Source organism: Geotrypetes seraphini, chromosome 1 (assembly GCF_902459505.1).
Source record: "Geotrypetes seraphini chromosome 1, aGeoSer1.1, whole genome shotgun sequence".
Classification (NCBI taxonomy): domain Eukaryota; kingdom Metazoa; phylum Chordata; class Amphibia; order Gymnophiona; family Dermophiidae; genus Geotrypetes; species Geotrypetes seraphini.
This window is the reverse complement of record NC_047084.1, coordinates 213,429,358-213,447,929: the sequence shown is the minus strand read 5'-3', so window position 1 is coordinate 213,447,929 and position 18,572 is coordinate 213,429,358. Positions and strand designations below refer to the sequence as shown.

At 40.8% G+C, this 18,572-nt stretch overlaps 1 protein-coding gene across 1 annotated transcript in view; it reads right to left on the bottom strand.

The window, feature by feature from the left end:
- The window catches only part of SCFD2 (sec1 family domain containing 2), a 622,955-nt gene that overhangs the window by 7,601 nt on the left and 596,782 nt on the right, over positions 1–18,572 (bottom strand). The window contains exon 8 of the mRNA XM_033945418.1: positions 9,290–9,409. Within this exon, the coding sequence (XP_033801309.1) occupies positions 9,290–9,409 (120 nt within the window). The remainder of the gene's footprint in view (positions 1–9,289; positions 9,410–18,572) is intronic.

The following is an 18,572-nucleotide window of genomic DNA, read 5'->3' as shown; positions in this document are numbered from 1 at the left end:
CTCCTTCACAGCACACTTCAATTTAAAAAAAGAGTCCCCAAAAGACCTGAAACAAAGCTAGATGTTAAAGCTTTATTTTGTACTTCATTCTTGGGGGGGGGGGGGGGCTTGAAACAACTGTAATTATTAATCAGTCAATCCCAATAGGAATGTAGGATGCTGCAGTCAGTTGTGAACAGAACTGAGCAGCCTGGAAGCAAGTCTTTTGGGGACAACTTTCAAAGAGCCAAAATTCAATGGTGTAGCTATGAGGGGCATGGCTCCCCCCTCCCCCCTCACTTTGGGCTCATGCCTGCTCCAAAGCTGCAGCATCCATTGAATGGTTGGAAGGGAGGCTCAAGCCCTGTCAGTGGAGGAGAACCAATACTCAAACCCCACTTTTTCTCAGGTTGCCTCAGTAACAAGGAAGTCAATGGTGTGCTTCCAGTTGCTGATCTTAACTGGAAAGCACACTACTGATTTCCTCACTGCTGAGACAGCAGGTGGAGGGGGAGGGGGAGGGGGGAGTTTGGGAAGCAGATTTCTTAGGCTGGTGGTGCTATGATTTTTAATGTGGTCTGATTGGGGGTGAAAAAAAAAGCAGAGAACCCCCCCCCCCAAAAAAAAAAAAAATGGACTGCTGGCTATGTCCCTACTCAAATGGCTGCAGAATCTGCAGGTGCTATTTATCTCCCGTCTCTGCACAAGTTTACAATTTTGAAGGTGAAAATATGCCTGAACTTTCTCATTCAGAATTGCCTAAAGAATGCCGTCTTTTTCTTGTCATGACCGGGATAGCCATGCAAATGATAACCCAAAATTGGAAGAACTACGGCCACCTAAATTTCCCTTTCTGGTGGGCAAATTTATGCTCCAGCTATAGATATGAAAAAATGAATGCCGATAGTTTGGGGGGCACAGTAATTTATTTAAGCTGGTTTGGGGGCCGTTGACATCATATATTAATTTACTACTTCACTATAGCAGGTCTTTGATTACGAGTCAGTTTTTGTTTATTTTCGTACACATCCAGGGAAGGGTGGGGTGGGGATATTTCTGTCCTAATTTTGACTTTGGAGTATATAAATGGGAGGATATTGTTAATCTGAATAGGGTAAGGTTATTGGGATAATCTATGTTTCTGTGTTTTATTGAATAATCATTGGGGGGGGGGGGAGAAAATGGTTGGTTACGCATATTTGTAAGTTGAATGTGCTTTTATTAACTTATTAGTCATTAAGCCCGTTACATTAACGGGTGCTAGAATACTGTTCACCCTCTATGTTGCCCCTTCCATTCACTGCCCTCTCTTCTCTTTCCATCCAGTGTCCGCCCCCTCTCTCTCTGACCCATATGGCCTCTCTCCATCTCGTCTTTCCTTTTCCCTTGGTCTGGCATACCTTCCTCCTTCCCTCCATGCCCTGCCATCTGTTCTTCCCTCTAAGCCATTCTCTCTCCCTCTGATCACTTTCCTCCTTCAACTACTTCATCGGGCAACAGCAGCACTCACAATTCATTGCTGTTGCTGGCTTCAGGTATTCCTCTCTGGCGGGTCCTGTGTTCATGAAAACAGGAAGTAGGCAGGACCGGCCAGAGAGGAAGGCCTGAAGCCGCAACAGCAGCGAATTGTAAACGCTGCTTCTGCCTGAAGCACCCGAGGCAGACGCTTCTCTCCCCTCCCAGCCCAACCCCCGCTGACTCTGCAACCCTCCCGGCGAGATGACTTTAATAACAAACCTCCCTCCAGCTTTGGCAGCTGCAGCACGCTAAACAGGCTGCTTCGCGGCTTTCTTCTGCCATTGAGTCTCTCTGTCGCGTCATTGATGACATCATTAGTGACGCAGCAGAGGGACTCAACTGCAGGAGAAAGTCGCGAAGCAGCCTGTTTAACGTGCTGCGGCTGCCAATGCTGGAGGGAGGTTTGTACCGGTATGTGCAGAAGCGATCTGTCTCTCTCCTCCAGTACCTGTGCAGCACTTTGCTGCGGCGCATCCTCCCATCCTGAGTCGGCCACAGCGCTCGAGTCTGGGTTTCTCCCGCTTTGTCTAGCCGCCGCATATGCACTCTGGCCACGGACCTATAGATCACGGATCAGGGATTACAGATCATGCAGGTCTGAGTGCGCATGTGCGGCTAGCGTTTTATTATATAGGATTATATGATATATATTTGTGTATTGCACTTTTGAAGTTTGGAAAATAAATAAAGAATTAAAAAATATAAAAAGAATTGCCTAAAGAAAAAGACTACTCGCAGAAGTCGCTGTTGTTTTTTCTCTGAATATATTTTTCTTACTAAAACAACATACATTAATATGGAACGTCCAATGTGATGCGCAGTACTTCTCCCTCAAACTAATTCTGTTGTGAATGCAGGTAAAGGAATATAGGTAGGGCAATTTATGTGGCAATTACACTTTATACTCAAGAAAATCAACTTGAAAATTCCCTCTTAGGGAGTAATTTTATAACAGTTCATCTACATTTAGAGGGCAAGAAGGCTTTTTTTGTATAAGGTTAAATACTAAAGATAAACTAGCAGAAATTGAGCGTACACATGTACAATTTGCATGGCTCCACCTAATGCTCATATTTTGCAACTCCACCTGTGCTGCAACTCCACTCCCATTGTGTTAAACGGTGGGCTTTTACAAAGGTGCGTTAGAGCCTTAACGCGCGGAACAGCGCACGCTAAAATGCTGCGCGCACTAGCCGCTACCGCCTCCTCTTGAGCAGGCGGTAGTTTGTCAGCTAGCGTGCGCTAAAAATGCTAGCACACCTTTGTAAAAGGAGCCCTGTATCTTTTCTTGTCTCTGTACGTACTTTTATGCATGTAATCCTTGGTAGTCTTATAAAACATTTTACACATGGGAAGGATTTATAGACTTACCCCTATCAAGTCCTACGGCTCACTAATTAAACCTGTAAAAACAAGAGATCTTTACGATGTCAAAATCATAAAAGAACTTCATGCAGGTAACATGAAGATTTGTTTTTGAAACGTGACTTATTGCCAGGGGCCCCCTTTAAAAGATTAGAGAAGAAAGCGAAGGCTTTTAGTGTACCCTGGCATCTGAAGTGAACTAGCTGAAGATCGGCAAATACAAGCCTACATAACAAAAAAGGGGTTGGGGCGGGCAAATATTTATCTAAATCTTAATGGATATGCCGGCTGAAATAATAGGCTCTTTTTCAAAGTACAATAATCCTAGACAGGTGGCAGGTACTCACTGCTGAGCTACATAAATCCATGTAATCCAACTAAGTAAATCAGACACTCCTCGTATGAAAGACTGGAGCAATGACTTCTTTCTCTGACTCTTCTAATGGCCTTTAACCTAGAAAGTAACAATTGCAAACAAAGGGCAGGTGGCAGTGAAGTCTGCTGTGATCACTCGAAACGCTTCAGAAGCCTGTCTTGAGGGGTGACCTGCGATTGGGGGTCAAGCTAAAACTGAAGCAATGGCAGATAGAGTATCTCGGCTGTAGAACATCAATTCCTGCCATGAAGGGATGTGGTATGGATCAAACCCAAAGTCCCGACTGACGCATGCTACTAAAATCTCTCTCCTATCAATGTGGGATCCTTTCAACCTTTAATACATTTCAGACCGGATTAACTCATCCGTCCATATGTAACTGTTAAATTACTTTTAGCTCAGCAAGAATTCAGGCATCCTTTTGGAAAGAAATGTGAGGAGGTAACAGTATAATCACAATGAATAAACATGGTTTGGAGAAACATTATGGCCCTGATTTTATAAAAGGCGCCTCACTTACCCCCTTCTTTACAAACGCGTAGCGCGGGTTTTAGCGCCGGCAGCAGCGGTAACTGCTTTAATGCTCATAGGAATTCTATGAGTGTCGGAGCAGTTACTGCCGCTGTCGGCGCTAAAACTCGCACTACTTGTTAGTAAAGGAAGGGGGGGTTAATTTTTTTTAACTGATCACACTTAATTGGAAGAACCATGACAGGATTAATTATACTTTTTGGTGGGTAAATGTGTGTACCACATATATGTATGAAAGAATGATGGCGGAACGTTTGGGGACTAGTAAGTTCATTAATGATGTATGGAGTCCATTGACTACTTTTTGTTGCATTACAGTAAGGGTCATGTTTCTTCCCTTTTCATTAGATTCTTTACACATCCAGGGAGGGTTGGTGGGTGGGGGAGGGAAATGTACGTTGAGGAGTTAAATTATTATTATTATTATTTTTTAATCATTTTTATTAAATTTTCAAAGATAGAAATACAGGGCACAACAAACCAACGGCCACTAACAATTGCAGAAACAATCGGATCTTTCGGGTCAGTCCTTCACGAAGACCCACAGAGACCAAACCCCTCCAGCAGAACCCTCCCCTCAATCACCCCCAACCTCCCCCCCCTTAGAGTTCAATTATTTAATTATAATATTGAAATCACATCATATGTATTATTGTATTAATAATTAAGATGAGGATGGGAGTAAATGATTGTTTAATGTAATAATTGTATAGTTATTAGTGCGTTCTATGCAGTATTTATGATTTACCAATTGTATTGCACTATCAAAGTTTGAAAATCAATAAAGAATTAAAAAAAAAAAAAATTGGCTTGGCACTGATAAATTGAAAGCGCTATTAAAAACCAATTGGAATTAATCTCATTTATTTATTATTATATGCAAACAAAACAAATTAGAAAAATGGAGGTAAACTTCATGCACAGTTAATCACATATAGTTGAAAGGAAAATTTCAAACATATAGTCCATGTTGTAGGATTTCGATAAAAAAATTAGCCAGTAGGCGCCTAACTCGGTAAGCATCTACACTAAAACGCCTACATGAAAAGTGGGCATAGTTTGGGGGGGGGAGTTTGGGCATTGATTGAGTTAGGCACCAGTATATCAGGGCAGGAAAAACCTGGTGCCTAAACATTATGATAACTGACGAGTTTGATTCAGCAAACGGCGTCTAACTTTGATTAACATGCAATAGGTGCCATTTTCCTTAGTGCCTACTGAGTTAGAGCAAAAAAACAAAACGTCAAAAACCGCGCCGCTGACAATAATTGGAGGGGCTGCCACAATCATTCATATAAAAATCAAATCATAGAAAACAACAAATAAATTGTGGAGAAAAACAAATCTCAATACAGTAGTTCCTGGGCCGCAAGGTACCCAAAGGAGCCTATATCATCACTGGAATGAAAAAAAAAACCCTCCACAATATAAATATGATTCAATCATGCACAATAATATTCAATAGAAAAATTTTCAATTAATGTGAACTTGTGGAATTCAGGACAATGGTGAAAACATAATAGCAGTTGCATATGGCATGAAACCGATCTAAACTTGATAAGAGCATGGTCCAGAACCAAATATATCCCAAAACACTTATCTCAATTAACTAGAACAGATTTTCTAGGGCACAGCCATTACATTCAGCTCTGTCTACCGAGTTAGGCCATTGTTTTGCGGCTGTCTAAAAAATGGCCACCAATTACATGCCAATATTCTGAATTCTGACTGCACTCTTGAGATAATGATACCTGATTAATTTATTTATCTTTGCGTCAGTGGTGTAGATAGACCTGGTGTGCCAATGGACAAACTGGGTGGGCACATGTTTTCTCCACAGCTCCCCCCCCCTCCCAACTTAAAACATTAAGGGCTCTTTTTACTAAACCGGGAAGAACTTCTTACTGCGGGCCGGTGAGGTAAATGCTCTTAAGCTCATTCAATTCCTGCTGGCCCACGGTAAGAAGCTCTTCCATGGTTTAGTAAAACCCAGCATACATACCTGAGCAGCAGGGATTCACAAGCCTTGCCAGCTATAAAAACTCCTCAAACTTTCCTGAGCCACCCAATGCCAGTTTAGAATGTGTCAAGTGCTGGCATCAGGCTGCAAAAGAAAGCTGAAAGGCAATTGCAGAACTCTGCACTGGAAGGTGTCAAAGGTTCTCCACACTGAAATTTATAAAATATTCATCTATAAGCCAAAAAACATATAATACTCATAATGGGAATGCTCAGAATTAATAAAATTGATGGAATAGAGCACAAAAAACTTTAAAAATTTCTGTTTTCAAATGGATTTAAATGGATCAATTTGTGGAAAATTTCAAAACTCTCCAAAACTGATTTTGACAAAGCAACAACTCCCCACCTGGAATTGCTATTTTTTTTTATTGAAAAAATGCTATAAATAAGTAAAAAAGCTATAAGTTCCAGGTGGTTATTTTGTATGTGTTCTGATGACACTGATGACATCACTGGAATGGGGGATGGCAGACTGCCCAAAACATCTCAAAATACAAAGTAAGAACTTGATATCTTTAAGATTTGCCACAAAAAATACAATTTAAAAATGTCATCAGCATCATTTGAACACAAACAAAATGGCCGCCTGCATTACATAACTTAGACTTACTTTTAGCATTTTTATAGTGTTTTTACACCTTTAAAAACAGCGATTCCAGGTGGGGAGAAGCTGCTCTATCAAAATCCATGATTATTTTAGAGTTTTGAAATGTTCCACAAAATCGAACCATTTAAATAATAGCATTTTGAAAATGACAATTTTTTGTAGCTTTTTCTGCTCTGTGCTATCAAGTTTTATTAATTCTGAGCATGCCCATTTTACTAAAGGTTTTATGGGTTTTAGAATAACTTTTTGTAAATTTTAGTGTGTAGAACCTTTGACCGATTTCCAGTATGATGCTAGCCTGACAGTATGGTTGGTTTTCAACTTATCAAGGAAAAGTGCTGTTCTGAAGACACACCACTGTCGTTGCTTTGGCTATACCACTAATTATTGAGGAAAAAAGCTTTCAGAGTCCCCAGTAGTTCAGGCCCTGTTGCAGCCTTTTTGAAGGCAAGATGTAGCCACATCAGGCATCTTGATTAATAAATGTTTTTCTCTTTAATTTGTTGGTCTGCTCTGCTTGGCTTGCGCATTGTCTATAAAATATAAGTTTATTTATTTATTTAATTTTCTATACCATTCTCTCAGATGAGCTGGGGAGCTCAGAATGGTAAACATCGAGCATTTGAGAGAGCTGAGATGGATGTTTGAGCTGAATTCCATGGCCCCGCAGGGACTTAATAAAATATCAGATTGGATGGCTCAGGTTGATCTTTGAATGTTTTATTCTTAGTATCTTCTGGGCTTTGGTAATGGCTGGGTAGATTCTCTCTCAGTAACGGTCTTTAGCGAGTAGGGGGCCCTTTAATTTTTGTAGTTGTCAGCTGATTCCCGGTAATTGCCTGCAGTGACGTCAGGTGGGATTCTCTATTTCAGAGCATTGCTTGAACACCGCGGCCATCTTTGAATGCCGGTGGCAAGTAAATGAGACAAAGCTGTACTTAAGTATGAAGCTCTGCTGGAAGAATTAATTTTAGCAGAGCATATCTTTTCTAAATTGGGTAAACTGTAAATCTGTTTTTTCTTGCTTTGCAGTTTCCCTGACCTTGATAAAGATAAAGCGAAATACATTGTTAAAGGGGAGAATTCTGCTGAAAAGCTAAGTCACCTATTCTAAGTTATTCACACAATGAAAATTTAAAGTATATTATTAATTTACAAGAGAAATATAAACTTATGCTATGCTGGGAATGATGAGGAACTTTACCCCAGCGAGTTATGCTACTCGGGGGAGGTCTGAAATCCCAATGAGCATTAGCACGAATCTGTTTTCAACGCTACTGAATTTTGACATTGTGTAGTACATAGTTTAGTCGCAATGTTGCAAATGTGTCCAACATGAAGAAATTTAAGAGCATGAAGAGAATACCAAGCTAATAACATATAAATCAGTGGTCTCAAACTCACGGCCCAGGGGCCACATGCGGCCCGCCAGGTACTATTTTGAGGCCCTCGGTATGTGTATGATAATCACAAAAGTAAAATAAAACAGTTTCTTGATCACATGTCTCTTTAGCTATAAATTACAATATTATTATTACGACTTAGCCAAAAGGAAAGATTTATAAACTATAAAGAGTTTTACCTCATGTAAAATTGTAATTTCTTTAATAAGACATTAACTATTTTTTCTGCGGCCCTCCAAATACCTACAAATCAAAAATGTGGCCCTGCAAAGGGTTTGAGTTTGAGACCACTGATATAGATGCAGTGCTCATTTACTGCACCTCCTAGCCAAAGCCTTCAGTGTCCTAGAAATATAGATTAATGTCATAGAAATTGCTAAATACTTTTGTAATAATCATTTTGCAGTAGCAGTTCTGAAAAGAATGAGTGGAACCAAGCTAACGCATCAACAAGATGTTAGATGGAACTCTGTAGTAGACTTTTGAGCTTTATATCAAGAACTGGCCTATTCTGATAACATCCGGTTGTAAATATTAAGATTAATGCCAACAAGAATGAGTCTGTAGAAAACCATGATTTAAATCAAGTCTTTCTGACTAGTGATTTAAATTATGATTTAAAATGATTTGATTTAAATCAAATTTACTCTTATTAGGAGTTTGTGCTGAATGGGTCTGCATTCAGGATGACATGCACCAAAACAAGATGGTGGAAAAGGAGACCTCTAGTTTCTAGTACTGCAGATTTCACTAACTGTATATTTTGTTTTCTGTCCCTGCATAGATTGTACTCAGGGAAATGCACAGCTTGTATGTTTGTCAACTGTATCAAGCTACCCAGTAAATAATTTATTTTTGAACAATCCCCAAATGGCATGTTGTATAAGTGCTACCCCTAATTTGGGATTGGTGCCAGAATATCTCTGAAACCAAGGGCCCCCTGAAAGATAGTCTTTCCCATCATTCATTAAGAATCCAGACAACACAGGATATTTGCTTGCTCTACCTATCTCAAATGTATCCTTGAATCTTAGCCAAGCACAGAGATGCTATATGGGTTTAGAGAGTCAAGTTGGAAGAAGCGTAAAACAGAACATTTGTAAAAGTGGACACATTTTTCCTCTTGAAATTCTGTAGAACTTGCAGTATATGCTACCTTTATAAAGCTGAGATTAAGATGGAAACCCCCCCCCCCCTTTCCAATAAAGAACAAATAATTAAACTTGATGCATGGTATCAAAGATTCTCCTTCTCTTGACAAGGAACTCAAAAGGCTCCTAGTGAATTTAGTACAACAATCTTATATAACAAATACATAATGTACTGAATATATATTAGTAGCGTAACTGCTAGAAAACAATTTGCATGCTGCTGCCACTAGAATGCAAGAGCATGAAAGCATTCTTGCCGATATTCCTTGCTCACAGTATATTAAAAACTCTGAAACCCAGTTATAATGGATTTTAAATCATTTTTAGAGCCATGTACCTGGACACCGGGCTTGTGTGTGGCTATAAAGTCGGTCACCATTTTGACTTCAGAAACTGTCACGCCACCTATCACAAACAAGATCAGGAGTGGATGATCACCAGGGTGCGGACGGCTTACCTAGGTGAAAGGAAAAGATTACTGAAGTTTCTCTTATTTTAACTGCAATCAACAGGATATACCCTGTTCTTAAAACAATCCCCCCCCACCTGTGATGAACATTTGAATTTTTAAAATTTACATCAAAATTTTCTCCATGGGATAAACCTGCCAGGTTGATCTTGGGAAAGGGGTTAAAAACATCCAATATGATTTTCACACAATTATTTCTGTCCCGTAACCTACTCATCCCAATCTGTGAGGGTGTAAAATCCCAGTTTGCTTTAAAAAAAAAAAATAATAAATAAAAAAAAAAGACTTAACCACCTGTACTCTATTAGTTTTCCTAACCAGGGGAGTAAGGCATGGGCCAATAATGTAATGCCACTTCTGGAATCAACTTGTCTCTTCAAAATAGGGAGGATAACCACTTATTTTAACTCTTCTGGAAATCCTCTCCTCCTCCCTTTGCAATGTTAAATTTACAATAATTACTAATTCTTCTTCCACTATTTCCCCCAATAATTTCTATAATTTTTCTAGACCAGGATCTAAATTCACAATGGTGTAATCTTTGTAAAGCCTTCCACAAAATAAACTCTTCTACCTCCTCCCCAATTCCATCTCCTATATAGAGTGCTTCCACCAGATCCTCACATAGACATAGAAACATGATGGCAGATAAAGGCCAAATGGCCCATCCAGCCTGGCTATCCACAGGATCCACTATCTCCTCCTCTCCCAAAGAGATCCCACATGCCTGTCCCATGCTATCTTGAATTCAGATACAATCTTTGTCTCCACCACCTCTACTGGGAGACTATTCCACGCATCTACCACCCTTTCTGTAAAAAAGTATTTCCTTGGAGTACTCTTGAACCTATCACCTCTTAACTTCATCCTATGCCCTCTCCTTCTGGAAATTTCCTTCATTTGAAAGAGACTCGCCTCCTGCACATTAATGCCACGGAGATATTTAAACATCTCTGTCATATCCCCTCTCTCCCATCTTTCTTCCAGAGTATACATATTAAGGTCTCTAAGTATGTCCCCATACAATTTATGACAAAGACCACTAACCAATTTTGTAGCAGCCCTCTGGATTGACTCCATCCTATTTATATCTTTTTGAAGGTATGGTCTCCAAAACTGCACACAGTATTCCAAACTGGGCTTCACCAGGGACTTATACAATTGCATTATCTATCACCTCCTTTTTCCTACTGGCCATTCCTCTTATGCACTCAAGCATCTTCCTGGCTTTGACCGTCGCCTTTTCTGCCTGTTTAGCTACCCTGAAATCAACAGATACAATCACTCCCAAGTTTTGCTCTTCTTCCATACACAGAAGTACTTCACCTCCTATATTATACCATTCTCCTAGATTTTTGCATGTGTATGATCTTGCATTTTTTTAGCATTAAATCTTAGCCTTATTCAAGCTTTGCTAGTTCCCGCCTCATGTTATCCACACCCTCCGGGGTGTCTACCCGATTACAGAGCTTGGTATCATTTGCAAAAAGACAAAACTTTGCCAGACAGTCCTTCTGCAATATCACTCACAAAGATGTTAAATAGAGCCGGCCCAAGGACAGATTACATTACATTAGTGATTTCTATTCCGCCATTACCTTGTGGTTCAAGGCGGATTACATCCAAACTAAAACAAAAATTACATTCAAAATTTGAAGGAATAGAATAAGCGATGACATAGAATTTTTAAGGTAATATATGTTGGGTAAAGAGTTACCAAAGGGAAGTGGAGGTCTTTAGGAGATAAGAATAGAGTGAAATTATGGGTTTTAGATAACGTTTGGTAGATAAAAGAGTATTAGAGAGATCTAAGGGTAAATAGAGTGTTGGATATTGGGTTGGGATTGGTTGTGCTGGATAGGTTCTATGTGTTTTTTTGAAGAGTATGGTTTTAATGTCTCTCCTGAAGGCTTTGTAGTCTGTAGTCGAAGATAACAGAGTGGTGATTTGTCTGTCCAGTTTAGCTGCTCTGGAGGCTATTAGGTTATCATAAAGTTTTTTCGTTTGACATCTTTGGATGATGGGTGAGTGAATAGTGAGTGGGATCTTCTGTGTCTGGTTGAGGAGGATTGATGATCCCTGTGGCACTCTACTAATAACGTTATTTTCTTTCAAGCAAACTCCATTTACCACTACCCTTTGTCTTCTTCCATTTAACCAGCTTTTAATCCAGTTCGTCACTTTAGGGCCCATACTAAATGTACTCAGTTTATTTATCAATTGCCTATGCGGCACCATGTCAAAAGCTTTGTTGAAGTCCAAGTACACTAATCTAGCACCCCTCCCATATCCAACTTTGGTCATCCAGTCAAAGAAATCAATCAGATTCCAAAAAATCTCACTATCCACCGCTTAAGAAGCAGTTCCATTAGTTTACTCACTACTGAGGTCAGACTAACCAGCCTTTAATTCCCAACCTCCTCCTTACTGCTGCTCTTGTGCAGAGGTTCCATATCGCCCTTCTCTAGTCCTCCAGGATCACGTGAGACTTTAAGGAAGCATAGAAAAGATGAGACAACATAGCCACCAGAACTGAGTACCCTTGGATATATCCCATCAGGCCTGTTTTTAATTTGGTTAGCTCCTCACAATCCTCACAAACACAGTCTTCTGAGAATCTCTCTCGGTTTACCACACATCAATTCCCATTTGCGTTCATTTTCTGTGGCCCTACCACCAGTTTTTCATCCACGAACACAGAACAGAAATAATTGTTAAGCAGTTCAGCCTTATCCTTATCAGTTTCTGCATATTTTGTCCCCTTCAACCTTAAGCTTCACTATGGTATTTTGGACATTTCTTCCTTCACTTACATTTCTAAAAAATGTTTTGTTCCACAAAACCATACTGGCTATCTTTCCTTCCTTTTGCGTCTTTGCTTTTCTGACAGCTTTTTCCACTTCTTGTAGCTTTTCCACATATTTTTGCATATCTTCTGCAACATCGTTTGATTTTTGAAGGTTGACCTTTTTTCTCTTACCCTTTCAGCTACCATCTTCCTTGTTTCTCTTAGCCACCCTCAAAATATACTTGAATTTCCTCTACTTTTCACTGAAAATGCTGTACCATATCCTTACAAGGTATACAAATAATCTCCTGTCTTCCATTGCTAGCATAGTCAGACAAACCAATAAGTGAAAAAATTCTGCAGCTGATTTCCACAAGCCTCTAAGGCAGGGGTAGGGAACTCTGGTTCTCGAGAACCGTATTCCAGTCGGGTTTTCAGGATTTCCCCAATCAATATGCATTGAAAGCAGTGCATGCAAATAGATCTCATGCATATTCATTGGGGAAATCCTGAAAACCCGACTGGAATACGGCTCTCGAGGACCAGAGTTCCCTATCCCTGCTCTAAGGGATGATCAGCAAACTCCATTTCTGCCTGTTTCACCAAACTATATATCTCCTACTCTTTTCCCTGCATTGTATCTTATCCCCTTCTCTACCATTCTTCTATCATTTTCTTTCTAATTGGGAGAATTGCTATTTTGCTAATCACAACCTAGTGTCATGTGTGATTAGTATTATGTATATTGATGTCTATGTATTTTGAACCACTAAGAAACCTGAAATTGGTAGTACAAAAATAGTTTAAATCAATCAGCAAATATATAAATAAATAAATTCCAAGATGTCATGCAACATGATTATTAACTGCCCTTATCACAGTATTCTATCTAGCAACTGTAGCATCTAAAATAGCGTAGCCCGTAATTGCAAGAGGGGGCATACGCTTGGGTGGAGCATGGGCAGGCCATGGCCATGTTGCCAAGCGAGTTGCATGCCTTATATAATACTATCAGTTGCACCTGTTGCATTACATAACATAACATAATAGCAAATTTCTAGACTGCATAACCCTTAGTTCAGATGAGAAAATACAAGAATAAAGTGATCTACAGAAATTTAATTAGCCAAGAATTTGGAAAAAAGAAAAGTCTTCAAAAAGTTTTCTGTAATGTTCATAAGATGTGGATCTAATCAATAATGGATGGAAATCTTTGTCGTAATAAGCTGCTTTTCTAGGAAAGACAATGCCCATGATGTTTCTTACTTTTACAACCCTTAACTGAAGGGAACGTAAATAGGGCATGAGATTTTCTACTGTTCTTATGAAGTGGGCATGCCTATATTTTGATGTGCCAACATGGCTTTGCACTAGCATTTTATAATGGCCAAGGTGAACAGTGAAGCCATTATAAGATTGGGGCTAAGTGCACCTCACTGTGATATCTACATTTTGGCGCCAAGTCAGAGAATTGCCCTCAAAGTGTTTTTGGGCTCTACAAGTGATGCTTTGTTCACTATGAGGCCAATGCTCAAAGCTCCAATGCTAAAACCAGCACTGCAAACCCCATAGCAGAACAGCGCAGAAACCTAGCTAATCAATGATCAAAACAGTTAAATTTAAAATTTTATATAATAATAATAATTTATTTCTTGTATACCGCCCTGCCAGTAGTTCTAGGCGGTTCACAACAGTAAAATTAAAAACATTTCAATTAATAAATACAATCACATAAACACTACTAATGAGCAAATTAATACACCATAGTTAAAATACAATTTCAGACACACATCTATTAATACCTCAGTTAAATACAACCTAATTGGAAGAAAAGGTTACAAAAGCACAGCCAATAAAAATATCTTTGTAAACTTATAATAAAAATCAACATTCTTGTTTATCAAATAAATGAGGTTTTAATAATTTCTTAAATATAGGGTAAGAATGAGCCTGAGCAATCAACGGGCTTATCCAGGAATTCACTTTCCCCGCCTGATATTCTAAAGTTCTGTCAAAGAAAGTTTTATAACGATATGCCCTTGGGGTAGGGAAGATAAACATACCCGAATATCTGGTATGCTTTTTTGAATTAAACAGTTTCAGATATGGTACCAGATAAGAGGGTAATAGTCCAAAAAGAGCCTTGTAATAGAGAATGACACGGGGAAAAATTCTGTCCCCGTCACCGTCCCATCCCCGGACCACCATCCTCTGCACCGCCCCGTCCCCGCTGGTCCTTTCACTGCCCCGTCCCTGTCTCTGCCGTCCCCTTCACAGCCCCGTCACCGTCCCCGCTGTCTCTTTCACCGCCCCGTCATCGTCCTCATCTTCAGCGTCTTCTCCTCTCCATCCCCAGCACCCTTCACGCGGTCCAGCAGCTCCCTCCCGCTAGCCAGTCTTGCATTTCCCTCCCTCCTTTTCCATTACCTTTTCTTCTCGAAACTAGCGATTTCTATAAGGCTACGAGCTGTATTACTGTCGGAGCCTTGAAGTTGCGTCGGGTTGCCTGCTAGAAAAGTCTCCTCCGATGCAACCGGAAACAGGAAGTTGCGTCAGAGGAGACTTTTTCCAGCAGGCAACGCGACGCGACTTCAAGGCTCCGGCTGTAATACAGCTCATAGCCTTATAGAAATCCCCAGTTTCAAGAAGAAAAGGTAAGGGAAAAGGAGGGAGGGAGATGCATGGACGGCCGGCGGGAGAGAGCTGGCTGCCGGATCAAACCCTCGTTCACCGTGCGTTCACTACTTGTTCACCACCCCATGCTACCATTCACTGCTCCACGGAGCGGTGAATAGCCTTATCCCCGAACTCGCGGTGACCTTTTTTTTTGGTCACCGTTTTGGCGGGTTACCCGCAGCTAGCCGCGGGTAACAACCACCGTGTCATTCTCTACCTTGTAACAAACACACCCAAACTTAAAAAAATACTCTGGCCCCAAATGGCAGCCAATGTAGTCTAGCATAATAAGGGCTTACGTGATCATATTTTTTAAGACCAAGAATTAAACGAACTGCAGTATTCTGAACCAGTCGGAGTCTTAATAAGATCTTTTTCGGTAATCCTAGATAAACAATATTACAATAATCCAGGGTAGACAATACTGTAAACTGGACCAGTAACCGAAAGGATTCCATGTCAAAATACTTCTTAATATGTGCAATTAAACCAAAATCAAGAGGGAGGAATGTGTCTGGCGCATGTGCACAAATGTTTTGCAGTAAGTGCAATTCCTGTGTACATGCCCAGGCCAAACCAGAAGTGCAAGCATACATCGGTGCTGTTCTTCTGCATCTTTACATATAAGTTTTTCAAAAATTGCTTGAACTTAAATTTTTGAAAGGCTCATATTTAAGTTCAGAAAACCAAACACCAATGTGTGCTTTTGCTTGTACTCACACACGCTTATTTCTTACTCTCAGCACTTGGAGGCTGCATAGGTTCCTTTTGCTTCCATAACAGAAATCCTCTCCTTAAAATACCTCAATGCCACCCCTAACTGGCAGTAAAGTTTTCAGCATTAAGGCAGAACTAAGGCCAGTACTGGGCAGACTTGCACAGTATGGCCTTTTGGTTGAGGATGGGCTGAGGAGGGCTTCAGTGGCTGGGAGGGTGTAGATGGGCTGAAGGGAGCTTTAATGGAGACTTCAGCAATTGGAACCCAAGCACAGTAATGTGTAGAGCTTTGGATTCTTGCCCAGAAATAGCTAAGAAGAAAAAAAAAAATTATTAAATTGAATCAGGTTGGGCAGACTGGATGGACCGTTTGGGTTTTTATCTGTCGTCATCTACTATGTTAATATGGGCTAGATTCACAAAGCAAACTGATCGTGTACCAATCGGTTTGTGAGCCCTTTGTGACCCAATTTCCCGCCAACCCGATTCACTAACCAGTGTAGGGATCCCATTCCGATCTGTGCATGCAAATGAGGGGATTCGGCATGCAAAGCAGGAAGGACGCGATTCACTATCCTTTTCTCCCGACACACCGACTGGTTGGCCAATCAAGAACAAGCGACTGGTGAAGACCAGTCGCTTGTGTAAAAAACTCCATTTGGAGTACTGCCTGCCCTGACTCTCTCTGTCTCCCATGACTCTCCTGCTCTCTGCTGCCCTTCCCCGCAGTGCGAGCAGTGCGATGGTTTTAAAGCGGGGCTGCACTGCGGGGAAGGGTGGCAGAGAGCAGGATAGTCAAAAATTGCCCACCCTAGCTACATCTGTCCCGTCCCACCCCTGGCCTGACCCAACCCACCCCGACCTGACATCCATCAAAAACAATGGCCAATCAGGGACTTCCTTAGACTGTTCCCATAGGAAGTCCCTGATTGTCTGAGGCACCCCAGGCTCCTCCCAAGGGAGGAGTCTGAAGCGCCTCAGCCAATTAGGGCCTTAGGCCCCTCCCTGTGCATCAGATGATGCATCGGGGCATGGCCTAAGGCCGTCATTGCTGCACAGGAGGCTGAAGGAGCAGGAGGGACGGTGCACCCCTCATACTTCCAACGATTTTAAAGGTACAGGGAGGGAGTGGGCCAGGCCCAGCCAGCCGGCGTAGCTTAAGCTACAGGGAGGGAGGTGGGCCAGGCTCGGCCAGGACGGGCTTGAGATGGCAGGAGGGAGTTGGCATCCCTCCTGCCTATATTTAAAGCTTTGGATTCTCGCCCAGAAATAGCTAAGAAGAAGAAAAAAAAAAAAAATTTTAATTGAATCAGGTTGGGCAGACTGGATGGACCATTCGGGTCTTTATCTGCCGTCATCTACTATGTTACTATGTATTTAAGAGGATATATGCTGGACAGTTTTAGAAAGGCTATTTCTGCCTGTAAAATCCTGGTTGGCTAAGGAAATTTGTTTTAAAATTATCCATAAAATGCTCAGCTTACATACTTTTTAGTCAATAGCAGTACAGTATATCAAATTAATAAATCCAATCCCATCTGTCTTATGAAATGTCAGCAACATGATAGCTTAGCACTGTAGAATCAGATTAAGAGAAAAACAATACTTCATGCAGTGGAGGAGGAGTCTAATGTTTAGGCTAGTGGGCTGAGAAAGGGTGAGACCAGGTTTGATTCCTGTTACTCTGGGCATGGCATTTAATCTTCCATTGCCCCAGGTACAAAAATTTATATTGTGAGTCCACTAGGAACAAAAAACAAAAAAAACATGCCTGAATGTAATATATAAACCACTTTGTACCACAGAAAGGTGGTATATTAAATACATGACCCTTATAATCATTTTCCTATTTTTAGGTCTAAACAAACAATAACATCCATTATGCAAAAATCTTAAGATGAAGGTAGTGTGTCATTTGTTTCAGCACAATAACAACAGACAGTAATGAGTTGCCGTAAGTTCAAACAGAGCACAGAACTCCTTGTACATGCAGACTAACAAGGACCATGTGCTGAGCTGGCCAGGAATGAGAACGGATTGTTCTCATAGAAGAGGCAAGGCATGATATTAATCATAAAGGATTTCTAGAAGGAGATGGGAACATTTAATAGGAACCTTCGCATGGCCTGAGCCTCTTGTATCAAAACATGCTGTTGATATACAGTATAAAGAGCGTGTGATGAAAGACTGGAATACAAACCTAGACCTGAGGGCCCCAGACAAAAGACATTTATTTCTATAACACATACTGGAAAAGAAGCCAACGGTATAAAGTCTGTCCAGACTCACTCAATTGATTCTCAAAAGGATAGAAGAGCTGTTTTGTCTCCTTTTCTATCAAATTCTTTCAAAAAGAAGCAGGTTATCAGAAGTAGATTTTTTTTTTTGCACAAAGACAAATTGGAACTGGATTTCGGACTTCACAAAGGTTTTTCTGTTTGGTGTACTGATCCATTTAATTGGAGTTAACTGGCACTATGCCCTTAATTGGTATTCTAAAACCTGCATGTGTAGTTTTTTAAAGCACAACTGCTAGGGTGGGCCAGGGGCATGTCTAGCACTTATGTGCTAAAATTATACATGGTCAAGTCAATTATTATGACTATCGCTTACCTCTGACGTCAGGGATGCATAGCCAATGAATGAATGCACGTATTGCAAGCAGACTTTGTGGGTATATAAGGTGGCATTTCAGCAAGTTGCCAATATAGCAACCATGCCTATCATGGGGGAAAAAGTGTGATTTATCAGACACTGAAAAAGGCATGATCATTGGTTACTGGGCCAAGGGCGGCAGCATTTCGGAAACAGCAGCGTTTGTGATCCGTTCACAGGTTGCTGTTGTTAAAGTGGACTGTGAGTGGACGAATGAAGCCTTCTCAATGACCTGATGTCGTAAATGTGGGGCAGCATGAGTCATCGATGCGAGAGATAAACGTTGGCTCCACAGGCTGGTGTGAGCTGATCGGC